Below are 15997 nucleotides of genomic sequence, written 5' to 3' on the forward strand. Positions count from 1 at the left end.
GTTTATTTCATTTCCAACATATATAACCATAGCATATGAATAAGCATAATAACACAAGTTACTGAAATAAACTATGAACTGAGATCAATGTTATAAATTTCATGACAAATACCAAAAGAAACGTATTGGAAATGGAGCATTTGATTCTTCAATTTGACAAATTAATTCAAACAAACAGCTACATGTACACTTGAAGAAAGTTACCTGATAAAGATCTAAGTTAATATAGAAATTTATGTATATAACATATCCAGGATGCACAAAATGATGCAACACAGAACGTACTCCATATGTGACCGTGCATCACAAAACGAACAAAAAGTAGCAGCCCTTGATTTTACGTGAGGACTCAAAAAAGGTGAAATGGGTCCACCGAGTCAATGTTGAGTTTTTCATATTTTCTGAAAGAGCTATCCTTCTTCTACAATATACTTTAGTTTTGGATCATAACATGAATGGGAAAGTGTGTTTTCAGCAGTTTTTCTACAACCCGGGGGGGAGGGGGGGGGGGAGTAGAATGATCAGGTATGACTTTAAGAGGTCCCTTTTCACTTTTTGAAATCCTTTTTACACTTTTCACTTTCAAGTCTAATAACTTTAGAATGGATAATATGCTACTGCTTTAAAAGTATGGACAGTATATGTTAAAAGAGCACGCCTAATTTCAGCTTAATCTGATAATCCCGTCATTGTTGTTGCTCTGGTGGTTTACATCCTGTGTTTTTGTCCTTTTTATCAGACAGCTAGCACAGCTTGGTAAAGATTAAGCACTTGAAGAGACCCTGTACTTGAGAGCCTCTTTTCTCAGTTCACACTTTTCCAGAGTATGTGCTTTCTTTCCAGTATTTAGATAGGTTTATAGGGGAGTCCATTTCAGTTGAGTAATACATCATTTTAAAGCTTAGTCTGTTCTTTCAGAATCTGCCCTTGGCACTGAAAATCCATGTGTGGCGACTTTTTGTTGGTTTTGTGATGCAGGGTCACATATACTCCTGACAAGTCTATACTTCAATCAAAAAGATCTGATTTTCATGGTGTACACTTAGGTCTCATCTTGTAGCTGTGCATTCTCATTCTAAATCACACTGCGCTTTTAATAGCATGGCAGCAATGTGTTTGATACTATGTCGATCGCTTTCATTGTACAAGAATGCAACACACAGATGTACTTCAGCTTTAACTGTTAAACGAGCATACAAATGATGACATAAATGGTATCCCGGTGTACCAAATAAAAATCAGCCATTTTGTTGAATTATTTTTTTTTTTTAAAGGTTGTACCCTGGGTTGCCAAAGAGTGGAAATTATTTTGGTGCTGGAGCTACAGGTAGGGCGCGCTAGCCACTGTACTGCACTGCACTGCACTGCACTGAAGCACACGCTAGCGCTATTGCTAGCACAGCGTGCCATGCATGCATAGTATAACATGCAGTGGCATGGGAATGGCTATATGTACACGCACACACAGTGCATGCACTTCTCTGCAACTGTCCTCGAGTGGACGTGAGGTGGAGCTACACAACATGGTACCCCGGGGTAACACGTGATACATCAGATGTACAATTGTACTTGATCATCATTCAACGTTCACTGTACTGTTGAGGACATAAGATCATCCATGTACAATTCGTAGACCTGTAAAAGAATTTTAAAAGACTTTTGTCCACAAAATCAGTGCCCATGGGATGAATTCAACATTCACAGACAAGCCCGTGCAGATTGGCCTACAGAAACTAGCATCAGAGGAGATTCAATTACTTCCCATGTTCAGCTAACCAGATCACTGCAGTTGTCTAAATATTTATGCAACAGCGCCATAAATTAAGGCCAGCAGAGAGCTCGTGCCAAGACGAGCTTGCATGATGAAATATGCAGGATTCTGCACATTGAGCAGCAACCATTGAAGATAAAGATCAACAGAGTATTACGGTGTAGATGAAGAGTAAATTGATTCACTGCACCTCAAGAGGAAAAAGCCAAATTGTTTTCCACAGTTTTAAAGAGGGATCTCACAGGATATCAATGTTATGGAGAATATAAGGAGAAGAATTCAAATTGTAGATTGAGCCACATTGGATAATCAATCCTAAATTAATCCAGGAAAAGTTTTAATTCAGAGATTATTAAATATGCTGTACCTCTTTTAATACCTCCTGTCATAAATGGAAAATATGTATTACTGGATATACTGAGAGAAACAAAATATGGATAAGAGAGACAGAACAGAATCTCAACGATAATTCATAAGAATGGGAAATTGCGAATTAAAATGAAAGGATTCTCACGTTGGTATCACTACACTGTCAAAATGATATGATGTGATGATGATAGAGGGCCGAAAATATCACTAGAATGTTTTTGATTTTTAATCACCTCAAATGACACCTGTAGTGGGTGGAATTAGTAGCCCACCTAAAAAGAATTTTATATTCTACAGATGTGCCTGTAGATACAAAAAGCTACAAGCATCTTTCAATCTTTAATTCCCACAGATAGACTATGATCTGGTTGGGGAAGAATTTTTTTTTTTTTTTTTGATCATCCAGTCATCAGCAACAAGTCAATTGCACTTCATGATATTCTCAGCAATATGTTCCATGCTGTATGAAGCCCCATTCCGACAATTTATTGATCACAGCAATAATGAATGAAACCCTTTGAGCAAATGGATAATAAACTAAAACAGTTTTCTTTCAAAACAATGGAATAAAAAATGCAGCTCCCTGACCAGGAAGAAAAGAGCCATAAAACAATGGCTTTGTGTTGATATTCAAAATATCCATCGCAGGCATATGTTTTGCTTTCTGGGAAGTTCTTCCATCCAGCATGGAACGGATCAACCAAAGCTGAGCAGAGACCAGCTTCAAATATCAGTCAGCAGTGATTTCTTTCTACAGAATGCACGGTACATACAGTGTAATGATATGCATTTAAAGGGATGGTATAGTTTGAGTTGAGATGAGGGCTCAGGTTTCCAACTTTTCTAGAGAGATAATGTGAAACCACTTATGAAATGTGAAAGAGCATACAATTCTAACTGAAATTCAAAATTTATTTAATGAAAATTGGTTTTGAAATTACTGAGTTATCCAAAACCAAAGAGGTCTTTCTAATAAAAGGTGGGACCCACCTTTTATTAGGACCACCTTGTTTATGCAATACTTTGCCTTTGGATATTTCTGCCATTTCAAAACTGAATTCCATCAAATAAATTTTTGAATTAATCTTAGAATATTTAATAAGTGATTATCTTGCAACAAAAAAAAAAGAAAAAAGGAAACAAAATGTGAATTCCCCATCTCAACCGTAACTATATCACCATCCCTTTAAGTGTATATGTCACTCGACACTAGTCTCGTGAGCAAGCAGCTTTAAAAGGAAGGCTGGAAATATACATCCACAGCCACCTTCCATTCCATTCTCCTGCAAGAATAGATGGTTGGAGGACTGTATTGTAGACATCTTTGCAAAAGCAATGAAATACGAAATTCCTCCAAATTGTCATCTTTTCCTCCCTTGCATTACATATTAAAAGAAAAAAGTTATAAAAGCATGGGAATTAATGTGGCATTGTACATATTATGGTTCAATCTTCTTGGGGACTTTACAAATGATAAGGACAAAAGGAACAGAGAGAGAAGGCAGGATAGGAGGAGTGTGGATGGACAATCTAATCAATTTGTTACCAACACAAGTCATTGTTTCTCTCTTGCTTGAGGCGTATATGCAACGGTCACAACAACAACACACTGTCAACCCACTCTCTGGACAGTGTGCTGGAACCTACATAGTATGAAACCATATATCTCACACTCAGATACACTGTATGTGCTGAAATTTGAGTACAACCTTTACTGTTGTCAACGCACGCATTAATTACTGCTGTTGTCTGATCACTAATTTGCTCCTAGAGCAACGACACTTTAACTTTGAAGAAGTTAACTGAAAAAGAGGATTCTGTGATGTACAGAAGTCACAATGTGTATGCTTCAGTATCCTCTGGTTTCATCTACTGGCTAGACTCTGTGTTTGAAGCAACTGGTGGTACTACTGTAGCATATATATCCTACTATTTAAAATTACGCATGAGTCTTGAGTGCGTCAGTAGGAATTGTGTGCATAAGGAAATTATGTATTTGTTTAAAGGGACTGTACAGTACTGGTTGAGGTAGAGATTCATGTTTTGAACATTCCTAAGTGAGATAATGAGAAACATCTTATGAAATATGAAAGAGCAGGCATCTTAAGGATTCAACGTCCATTTGATGAAAATTGGTTTTCAAATGGCCGAGATATCCAAAAAGGTGATAATAATAAAAGGCGACAGGCCATGCCTTTTATTAGGATCTCTTTATTTCACCTTGTTTTTGGATATCTCAGCCATTTCAAAACCGATTTTCATCAAATAAACTTTTGAAATCCCTTAGAATTGCATGCTCTTTGACATCTCATAGAGTGGTTTCTGAATTTCTCGCAAAACGTTAAAAGCTAAATCCTCACCTCGACCAGAACTGTACAATGTACACACCCTTTAACCCACAAGGTGCAGCAGAGTGGGTTTAAGCTAGATTCCATAGTTGCCTCATGCACACTATTCCTTCTGGGGCACAAGATAACACGTGCATCATTTGATACAAACGGGTATGCTTAAAAAGTGGACGAACGCTTGCTAAGTGTGCAAACTCGTGCTACTTGCTGTCATGGGACGCACAGCTACAAGTACAATGTATATCTTACCAAGTGTGTGAACACTTGAGAAGTACCCAAACTCTTTTGCTACAAGTGCGCATTAGCACATTTACACGGTCTATCGCAAGTGATTGCAATGATTTGATATTGAATGTGCTACCAGTGAAAATTGCTGTACAGCTCCCGACCAATGAGATTGCAGGATTTTTCAACCTGTTTTATAGTGCTGAATATACCTTGTACACACACAGCATAGAAACCTAAACTTGCAATGCAAAATGTACATGGATGTACTTTGGTGACACTATCTGCTGTCATTATACAAATTGAATACTGAAGACAAGTTTTGGGGGTATTTCATAAAGTTGTTTGTAAAGTTACCAACAACTTACGAGTGACTGGTGATCAGTTCTTGTGCTGATTTATGGAAATTCTGATAAGTATAGCACATCAGAACTGATCACCAGTTGCTCATACAGAAAGTAAATTCATGAATTTGAATGAGAAAGTAAGTTGTTTGTAACTTTACAAACAGCTTTATGAAACAGGGCTAAGGTCTCATCAGGCAATTATACATAATAACATGACCTGCATGTCTCCATTTTTTATTCCTTTGTTGAGCCTGACTTGCTGACCTGTGCTTTGAAAAGTAACAGTACCCTACCACTAAAAGCTCTTCTACAAAATTTCTGGGAAATTTAATCTTTGCAATTGTGTTTAGTCTGGTACATGTAATTGGTAATTAACAGAACTCATTGGCCTAAATGCAGATGAGCGTCACATTTGAAAAAAAAAAAAAAAAACGAGTCTGGAAGATTTTCTTTCACTTTCTGTAATTATTTCATACTTCCGCATCTTCCAACACATCTGACTTAAGGGGATCGTAATTCATCAGTGTACAAAATGGGATCTTTGTTTTCAAAAGTTACTTTTCTACTGTACATGTACTACCAATGTGAGTTAAAGGACAAGTTCACCTTTATAAACATAAGGATTGAGAGAATGTAGCAATATTAGTAGAACACATCATTGAAAGTTTGAGGAAAATCAGACAATCCGTTCAAAAGTTATGAATTTTAAAAATTTTTGTGCAGCAACCGCTGGATGAGAAGACTACTGCAGTGTATGAATAACTTGCGTACAACAATATAAGGAAAATATAAAGAGAATTTCACAAAATTCCATCTTTTGAAAAAAGTACACATTCCCCTGACTCGTTACCGACAAATGTTATGGGCAATATTATTCCCCCTGCCTTTAGAAAGAGGCAAGTCAAGAGCTCTTTTATTATGCGAAAAAAGTGAAAATATGTTGAATTTTCTTTTACATTTTCTTTATACTGTTGTACGCATATGACTCACAAGCTGTAGTAGTCTCCTCATCCAGCGGTTCCAACACAAAACTTTTAAAAATTCATAACTTTTGCATCGATTGTCCAATTTTCCTCAAACTTTCACTGATGTGTTCTACTAATATTGTTGCATTTTCTCAATCCTTATGTTTATGAAGGTGAACTTGTCCTTTAATTCAAGCACCATACGTGCTGAGAGGTCTTTTAAATTGTTGCACAGAGGATATTGCCACATGAAAACTGCGAACTAATCAGTATCACTACAGCTTTACACGACATCAATTACAAACATTTTCATGGAACGACTGTTTACAAATATACATGTAGTTTCAGTTGCTTGATCTGGCTAAGATTATCATTCACATAAGGACATAAAAGAAAGCCACCCAAGTGTATCCATGTTTCTGAGACCCTCGGGCAAAATCTCATACCTGTGCCCAGCCCCATCAGTCTGAACCACTCTCCACATCCTGTGGCATGCACATCTATCTTCTAGGTTCATTCGGATTGACAGTGAAATACCGTGGTACACCACATGTACTGTATAACAACGCCGAATATTTCATGAGGTTTTTATTTTCGCGAATTTTGCGAGTTAAGTGCTATTCGCAAAATTAAAGACACGCGAAAATAATGACTCTGATCCCGAAATGAATGTGACCCACACGCATACATTTCTCCGTTCAGTACAGGACTCCACAATCGCGAATCTAACCACTCGCAAAATCGTTGGGAAGTCCCGATTCGCGAAAATTTAGACTCGCTAAATATATGGCATATACAGTACATGTAGTTCATAAATGTGAATGCAAATACACCACAAAATACCTAACGAAATACATTGCAACATACTGTACAGTATGTAGTATTTACGGTGGTTATTCAAACTTCGCACAAAGTACTATATGCGAGATTTGAGTGTGAATTACGACTCAAAATACTACCGATCGCACAGTGGCATATTTCTCAAGTGGCCTGACACACAACCTGTCTTCTCCTCATATGAGATGCACAGTGATTCACAAAATATAATCGTGCATGAGATGGGTACCAAGTGAATTACAGGGGTATCTATCACAATGGTATTTATCCAGTGAGAACAGCGCCAACAAATTACCGCACTACTTTAACAGAGTACCACGGTAATTCCAACGTGAATGCACCTAATGTACGACTTGGTAGAGCTACATCTGATGTGCCTGTGGATACCCAAGACCTGTGGTAGCTACAGGAAGTGTGAGCAGGAAGCCTGCTGCTGGCCCAGCTCAGATTGCTCTCTAGAGTTCCACTGATCCTTTCCATATGCTATTAAATGACTGCCCAGGAAGGTACATTGTATGGTCATAAAGCACAAAACTCACAAAACCATTGATTCATGTGACAGAAATACCACTATACACTGTGTGCAATACAAGTTATACTTTCTATGACATTCGAGAACTATCATAGGCATTATACACTGTATACTTTTCCTAGAACATAGTGCTTAATTTATTTATACTGTGTTAGGCAGAACTGTACATAAGGCCAAGTAAAAAAAAAAATAAGTTTCTTGTTCCAATTTTTAGAGAGAGGTGATGCAGGAGGTCCTTACTGTTTGATATCTTTCTTAATACTGTATTTTCCTGATCTGAAGCCACTGCATACATATATACTCCGGCAATTGCAAGCTAGCGCAAAGCACTAGTGTAGTTTTGCACCACCTTGTACAGTTTATTATTATTATTTTCATTCTTACACAAACAAACCCAAAACATTTCACAACCTAGAATACTTAACTCTGAGGCTACAAAAGTCAGATAAAAGTTAATTTTGGCACTTTTTGATTTTACAACGCTGCTGTGTACATGTTGATGTATCGTATTTGCATACCGATGGCTGCGCTATACTGTGTATCATAGTAAAATCATATATAAGGTACGTTTGTAGATCACTCTTGCCTATCACCTCAGCATGGTATGAAGAGGATATGCACTATGGAATTCACAGAGTGGACAAGTGTTAGACTCCTCATGCTTTAAAAAAAAAATAAATAAAAAGAGGCCTGCGTTTTACCTCTCTGGCCATAATATTCAGGGACTGGGCAATATTCTGATCTAGATAGCATGCAGCCATATACACATCAATTCATGAAAGACTTAAAGGTCATCTACATACAGTGTAACTCATCCATCATACATGTACTAGTACACTTCCCTGTCCATCTTCTAGGCATAATCAATAGAACTTATACGCGTACATGTACAGATGTGATGTACCTCAACAGAAATCAGAAATGACCGCAGGATTCTTGATATTCCCATCAAAACACACACAAAAAAAAACAAGTCTGAACAATCCTCCTGTAACACAAATGAATAGCCCCCGCTACCTGACAAATAAGGTCTTAAACTGTTCAAAATATTTTTCTATCTTTTTAGATGGTGTTTACATGAAATGAAAAATTACATCGAGAGACATCTGAGGTCTAGCAGCATTGGATTGGCAGTTCATGCTTTGCGCGGAATGAGCTGGGCGTTGTCCAGTCATTGTTGACGATTCTGATGTACACTGTACACTGTACATGTACAGTTGTACATATTTTACAGATGGCTTAAAGTCTGTTTGTTTGCTTGTTTGTTAGTCATTTGTGGAATCCTTTGTCCAAGCACATACAGTTGTATTTGCATAGCATAATGACAGTATGTACAAGTGTAATCGCTGTAAATGTAAGAATGTGTTCTATGGTACATGTAAATCTTTTTTTAGTACATAGCCTGTGCACACTGCACATGCACGTGTACAAAAGAATACAATATGCTCTATAAACCACACATTTCCTGTTCATAGTTTTCCATGAATCATGACATTAAAGGACAGATTATCGAGAGGTTGATTTGCAGTCAAGAACTGTCCTTGATAGAGTTGTTGACTACTAATTGTGTATTACACACTAGTTGTACATGTAGGCAATACCTACACTGCATCCATGCAATGTTGGAGGTAATACTTTTGGCTTGTTAATCTTATATTATCAGCTCATGAAATTGCACGCAGCTACAAAGCACGCTGTGTGAGCAATTACGTAGCAATATCTGAGGCATAACAATATGCAGCTTGTAGTATCAAACAGTACTTTGAATGAAGAAGACACGTCACTTGTTTTGAAATGTACAGGGAGTCATCAAGTAAAAACAGTCAGTATTAGCACTGTCGCTTTATAACTCATTATCTATTTTATGATAGGTGAAGCACTGTAGCAATAACTAGACCTAAAATTAACAGCACATGAAAATGTTCGACAGGTAGCAATTCACTGAAATATCTGTATGTAGCAATTCACTAAAATATTTGTATGCGCAAATTTCAGCTCATATAAAATGTACATACACATGAATATTAAAAGTACCCGAAAAGGTCTGAGGACTATGATTATTAATCCACACTGGCTCTAAAATTCTGTATGATCACATGGTAAAACCAGTATCAGTATACAGGTGTAACTGGAAAATAAAAACAATTAATGGTCTACTTTGGCTCATTCAGAAAATGAATTACCATTGCTCATGAAACAGTCACATTCTAACTGAGATATTATGCATCAATGATAATTGTGAGTCTGACCTAACTCTGTTGTCACGCTCTAAAAATCTTGCACTGGCTCCGCTTTCTGGACATAAAAACTTAAGTGTATGGAGACCTCACAGATTTTGTTCACGAGAGAAACAGAGCATTTGCAGGAAACATCCACCAATATAATCTTCAGCAGACAGGAAAACAGACTGGAATAAATGGCACTGATTTTATGAAGTTGATTTTATTTAGACATGAATTTCTATTGGGACTTTTAGCTGCCATCATAATTCTCCCCACTTCGTCTCAATCGGATATTTAGTATAGGCCTATATACAATTGTATGTCACAATGCAATGTGATTGGTATTGACGGAATCATTCTGCTTTCAAAACACATGCTGCATCTGAATCGTGTTATGAGTAACCTTGCTGAATACACAAATACACATTACCTTGGGAGGCTTGGATTAAATCTAAAGTGTCCAAGGCAAGTTTAATTCATTGAGCTCTAGAAATCGCATTTCTACTATTTGATGAGACTGTGTGTTTTTATCACAATTTTACCATTCAGTTTTCATGTTTCATACAGGAAAGCAAAAATTTATCGTTCATTTTCACAGCTCTCTCTCTCTCTCTCTTGTTCACACCTAAGAGTTTGTATTGGTTGCAGTTACCTTTCAACAAAATAAAAAAAAATTATAAATGCTACATCTATCAATTCTCTTACAGACGACACAGTCAAGGAAATTAAAGTTCATATTTCTCTTTGGCATTCATGTTTGGTCTTGTGTTTCTTCATTCCATTATTTGTTTGTATTTGGGCCCATGGGTGCTGGCTTTGCAAATCAATAAGCAACTTTTTTTCTCTTTTTCTTTTCTTTTTGCATACAACCAGTATAGCCACTTCCTTGAATACCAAGTTTGCTATGTTTGCCAAATATTTTTTCTTTCTGGCTGACAGGATTACCATTGTTCCTTGTAGCCACACTTCCATCATCCTGTGTAACCTTGGCAATGACATTTCCTGGTTGCTCGTTTCAGACAGCTCAAATGTGGAAACCATTTGTAGAATGTCACTGCCTGACAGTGAATGGAATGTTGTAATGTTGTTGTTGTTTTTTCCCCCTTCTTTTTTTATGCACTGTTGAACTTAACATTTGAATGAATGCACTACTGCTGGTGCCATCGAGTGTAGATTTTTGCATGCATTCTCCATTACTGCTGCATGAAAAGACCCTTTTCCAGGAGACAATACGACAGGAGAATACAGAAATGCACTTCTGACAGAATTGGTGTAACTTTAATGTACAATGTATGTACTGATCAAACACTTTGCTTCTAACAGTACATGTAGCTATTAAAATATCATGTGTTGCAACAGACAATAGCAGGGGAAAGAAAGCCGGCTCAAACTTGTAACAGTTTGCACTTTGTGGACGTGTGTGACAGGAAGCCAGTGCATCAGTCCAATCTATGTTAATGTAACATTTTATGCTAAAGAAACACATGTAGTAGCAGGTGGCAAACTTGTCCTATTTTGAGCACATATTGAGTGTGCTACTTGAACAATTGCAAACTTCACTGTGTTACAGTACCTACATATGTACATGTACAGAAACTGTAGGTATCTTTATACACTGTGGTATTTATCCTTTTCTGAACTAACAGCATTTCAAGTGGGGTCATGGTACACAGGATTTTGTGTTCTAGCATTCCCCCCCCCCCCCCCCCCCCCCAATTACACAAATCAAGTAGGCCCACTTACTGGTAGGTGAGTATGTACATGATGTGCAATGTGGCAGTTTAGTGATCACATTCAACAATGCTTATCAATGCTGTAGATGCACTTTTCCCCTTCTTTGTGAAAACTTCAAATTAGTATATTTTTGTATGGACGACAGCAATCATGAGATCTGCAGCAAAATCCATACATTTTCATGCACGGTAAAATATCAAATCAAATTCTTTCTTTCTTTTTTTCTCAAATTAGAAGCATATGAGTATTAAAGCACCTGCAAAGCATAATTTCAAGAACCTGCCAAAAAAAAAGTTTTCGAGCTGCTCAGCTCGAATTTAGTTAATCACACCGGAAAAAAAAAAAAAAAAAAGATATTTCCAGTACTTGATACATCAGGGAGCCACCTGCACAATGGGAGAGGGTTGCCAGTGGACAGCTCCCCTGCATCTCAAGGGCTGAATGTGGTTCCCTGTCTCTACACATGTATCATAATTTTACAAACACCCGATTATTACCAGGTACATTGGTAGTTCCCTATGCCTTCAATGACAGAAGCATGGATCTGATCACTGCAGGAGGCTGACTTTGTTGTTGTTTTTGTTGTTGTTGTTGTTTTTTGTATGCTTGGTATCTCACAGAAATTACATACTGTATATCCTCAAATAGCAGCCTGGATTGGTAAAGAACCTCACTTCCCACACAGCACAGTTTATCTCTTTAAATGATTGGGACAGTGACATCTTGAACCAATTAATCCAGCAATATATAAGAGTAATCCATATTTCACACCTCACAATATAATCCAACACAAGAGAGACAGCCACAGAATCAGCAGGAAGAATAAATGAGGTGATCAATCTCAAAGGGTAACGAAAGCAAGTCATAAATTGATGGCAAGGTCATTTATAGGAAGCCAACCTGTGTGACAACCGAGCACAACTACAGTTACAATAATTTGTACACAAAGTTTCTCCCTGCTACGCACCGTTTTACAAAGCGTCACTGCACGGATAACTTTAATACTATGCATATTGTGTACCACACAATGCAACCTTCTTGCTACTGGCCAAATACAGGTAGTCTTCTTTCTTTTCATCTTGTTTTCTTTTTGTATTTCAGAAAATGTGAGGACCTTAGGAGTGAATAATTTTCGTGGTATAAGGTCGTAATTTGCTACGCATTTTTGATAAGACTGCTACACAAAATTTCTTGTGTGTAACAGGTTTTTTTCACAGAGGACTAGACAAAACTTTGTTAAAAATATTTCCCCTTGATTAAAACTGCTAATCGAATTTGAGAAGTAAAATTATTCCCTGCCTTAGATATGATTCAGAAAAAGTTATCCAGAAATCTGTATGAAAAACATTACCACACCACAGCACAGGCTCACACAGTGCAGTTACAGTTTAACGAACATAATAATAGACTGATCAAAGCCAACATCATAAATTAAAGCAAGCCCCACAATTCAACCATAACAGCAGAACGTTGTCTAAGATTTGACTGCCAGCTATTTGTAAAACCTTTATGACCAAAAGATCGGTCTGTATCTGGTTGTTGGGATATGTTCCGCGGAGACTACGTCTGTCTTCACGGAATTTCGCACTTGATTTACGCCATGTTTTATTCATGAACTAGTGTTCTAGGAGAGAATGCACTTAAATCTACCTTTATATTTGTAAGAGTGGTCTAGAGTAAAACCCCCATATTTCAGACACTTAAGCTTTTCTGCAATATTTGTTAAATTCAAAAAATACTCTAAAAATTATATCTATAACAATGTAAGTTAAATATATCAAACTACATTTTCCCCAATATTGACTTTGCTAAAAGCGTTAGGACGAAATTTGGACGCACTTTCGTCAGGCGTTTTCTATTGCGCGTACTGTACATCATAAAATTTCAAAAAATCTCCAGATATCACCACCTTGTCAATTCCCCAATTTTCGGACAGCCTCTCCAAAATTCGGACACGCGCAGTTGGCACTATTGCGCGTTCAATGTCAATACGAACACAAGGCCGCTGAAATACAGTATGAGCACGCACCATAGTACATACCTTGTTGGCGCAAGGTTGCATCGAGGACGTTGCGGCGCCCGTTCGTGTCCGAATTTTGGTGACTCGGCACTTGCATTCAGCCCCTGTACATTTATTCACTGCATCGGCATGTACGGAGATTTTGTTTTTCTTTTGTGTTTTTGAGGATACCATAACACTCTGAGCTTGCGATTTATAAGCGAAAAATTTCGCAACAGAACAGAGTAATTTTTCAATTTCAAGCGCTTTTTCGACGACCCTGATTCTTTACACAGGACCCAATTCGCACACGCTTAGGAAAAGTTGCGCTGATTCTGCATTTTTGACGGCAAAATTTGGGATTTTTAGATGGATTTTAGGAGGTGACTCAGGCACTTTCCTGAGGCTGTGGTGAACAAGTGTGCCAGTATGTGAAACGATAGGATATGCGTGTGTTGTGACAGTAGAATTTGCTGGCTTGTGATAAGTGACAAGTGTCTGGATTTTGGAGGCTGGCCGAAAATTGGGGGTTTTACTCTATTCATCGAAACGGTTGAATCATGGGCAACATGCCTTATCTACATACAAGCTAGCCAACACCTCAGCAATCATGGACCTACCCACTCACTCCAACCAAATCTCACGATAGATGTAGACACGAAATGTTAAATGACAACAGTATCATTTCACCCACGCCCAGCTCCCCACCGGCCCAGCCTCCGCTCCCTGGCTCTACAATGTAAACAGTCCTATATCTGTGCATGCATGTTTCAGACGGTCTCACGTTCGTTCGGGTGCGGGCTCATTGGAATTGCATGCGCGGACTATCTTTCAACCCTACGAGGCCGAGGCTACGTACATTATCCAGTGCCGTAGCGGTTTAGGTAGCGGAAGGACCACGGCCACCATGAACGAAAAAAACTCTCAAACACAGACTGACGAATACGTACCACACCATTCCATAGGCCCCTTCCCCGATGTAACTGAGGCCCGTGTATCGTGGAGCGACATCGAAGGCCTGTCCCCTCACGATTTCGGCGGGCGGCTTCGGTCTTGCACCTCCTTCGCAAGCCATTTTCCTCAGTCTTCCTTTCCGTAGCAAGTAGAATCTTTATAGAAAACTGTATAGGCTGTTGGTAGCTGTAGATACTCAAGTAGGGTGTATAATACGTACACACAGCATGCATGCAGAGCTGCCTACCTTGCTGTGTACAGATAGGATACAAGTTTTCATTGGCCACTCTCTCGTCAGAAGTTCAGACGGAGTGACGTCAATCGATGGCCGAGGTTGATGCGAGTTTACGAAAGCGACCATAGTTCGTGGATTGGTAGACTGGTACATATCAATTTTACGTGCTGCCTGACTGTGATTGATTGTAACGTTTTCTTTCCACAACTTTGGCAACGAAAAGGGAGAATGATATCTATGTACAAGGGCGCCGCGGAAGCGGGGGGGGGGGGGGGCAGAGGGGGCACTTGCCCCCCCCCCAAATAAAATTTCAGAACGAGTTCAAGTTGCCCCCCATGTGCCCCCGTATTATTAATCAAAAGATGAAAATGAACAATAAAGGCACTTCTTTTGTCTAAAAATTGTCAATTTCATAACTGAAAAATACACTAACTTTATCATAAGTACACTAATATTTAATATTTACTTATAAGTAAATTTAGTGTATAGATGGTGTAGATGAGTGTGCCCCCTGAAACATACCTTTAGTAAAACCCTTTCATTTTCCCTTTTGTTCTTTATATGCTTTCTAGCAATATATGAATAATTTTCATTGCTCTAACAATGCGATCACACGCTTTTAGTGAATACATTTCATACTAAAACCGAATGGCAAAGTAAAAGAGGCTCACCAATGCATGCTGGCGCTGATCTAGCCTATATGCACTTGCCCCCCCCCCCCCTAAAAATTTTGCGGGGGCAAAAATAAAATGAGTTCCCCCCCCCCCCCCCCGTGCCCCCTGATGTAACAAATAATTAATCAAAATACGAAAATAAACAATACAGGCACTTTTTCTTGTTTAAAAATTCTCAATTTCATAACTGAAAAATGCGAAAATTATAATACACTAAAATTATTATATACGTACACTAATATTTACTTGTAAGTAAATTTAGTGTTTTATAGATTGTGTAGACGAGTGTGCCCCCTGAAACATACCTTTAGTAAACCCTTTCATTTTTCCTTTTGTTCTATATAATGCTTTCTAGCAATGTAAGAATAATTTTCATTGCTCTAACAATGCGTTTAAGCTTTTAATGAATACATTTCAGACTAAAACCGAATGGCAGAGTGAAAGTGGCTCACCAATGCATGTGTTTGCTCTGACCTAGCCAATATTATGCACGCAATGCACCCAGCGGCTCATCCGCAGTAAGAAATCTAGAGGTAATGGCCAATCCCAAGATGGTGAACGAGTAACACTTTAGTGACTTTACCGTGAACATTTCCAACATACAGTTTCGGCTCATATTATTGTTAGAAGCGGCTATCAGTGTACGTATGTTCATGAAAAACGAAAATTCACGATGATTCTGAGCTCTCGCGATCGTCGTTCCCGCATGTGTATAATAGATAAAATAATGTTTCTGAAAGGATATTGCATGACAAATGTGACTTCTGTTATTTTGAGTCAATAAT

The 15997-nt window shown here is 38.2% G+C and overlaps 1 protein-coding gene across 2 annotated transcripts in view; it reads right to left on the bottom strand.

The window, feature by feature from the left end:
• The window catches only part of LOC139713798 (mitogen-activated protein kinase 1-like), a 56508-nt gene extending 42022 nt beyond the window's left edge, over positions 1 to 14486 (bottom strand). For both annotated transcript variants that reach the window (XM_071625501.1, XM_071625500.1), the window contains exon 1: positions 14300 to 14486. In XM_071625501.1, coding sequence (XP_071481602.1) covers positions 14300 to 14424 — 125 coding nt within the window. In that variant the 5' untranslated portion in view covers positions 14425 to 14486. The remainder of the gene's footprint in view (positions 1 to 14299) is intronic.
• Between the last annotated feature and the right edge of the window lie 1511 nt (positions 14487 to 15997).

The sequence above is a fragment of the Diadema antillarum genome, unplaced genomic scaffold (assembly GCF_040938485.1).
Source record: "Diadema antillarum isolate AM-2024a unplaced genomic scaffold, OU_Dant_1.0 seq00002068_RagTag, whole genome shotgun sequence".
Lineage (NCBI taxonomy): Eukaryota > Metazoa > Echinodermata > Echinoidea > Diadematoida > Diadematidae > Diadema > Diadema antillarum.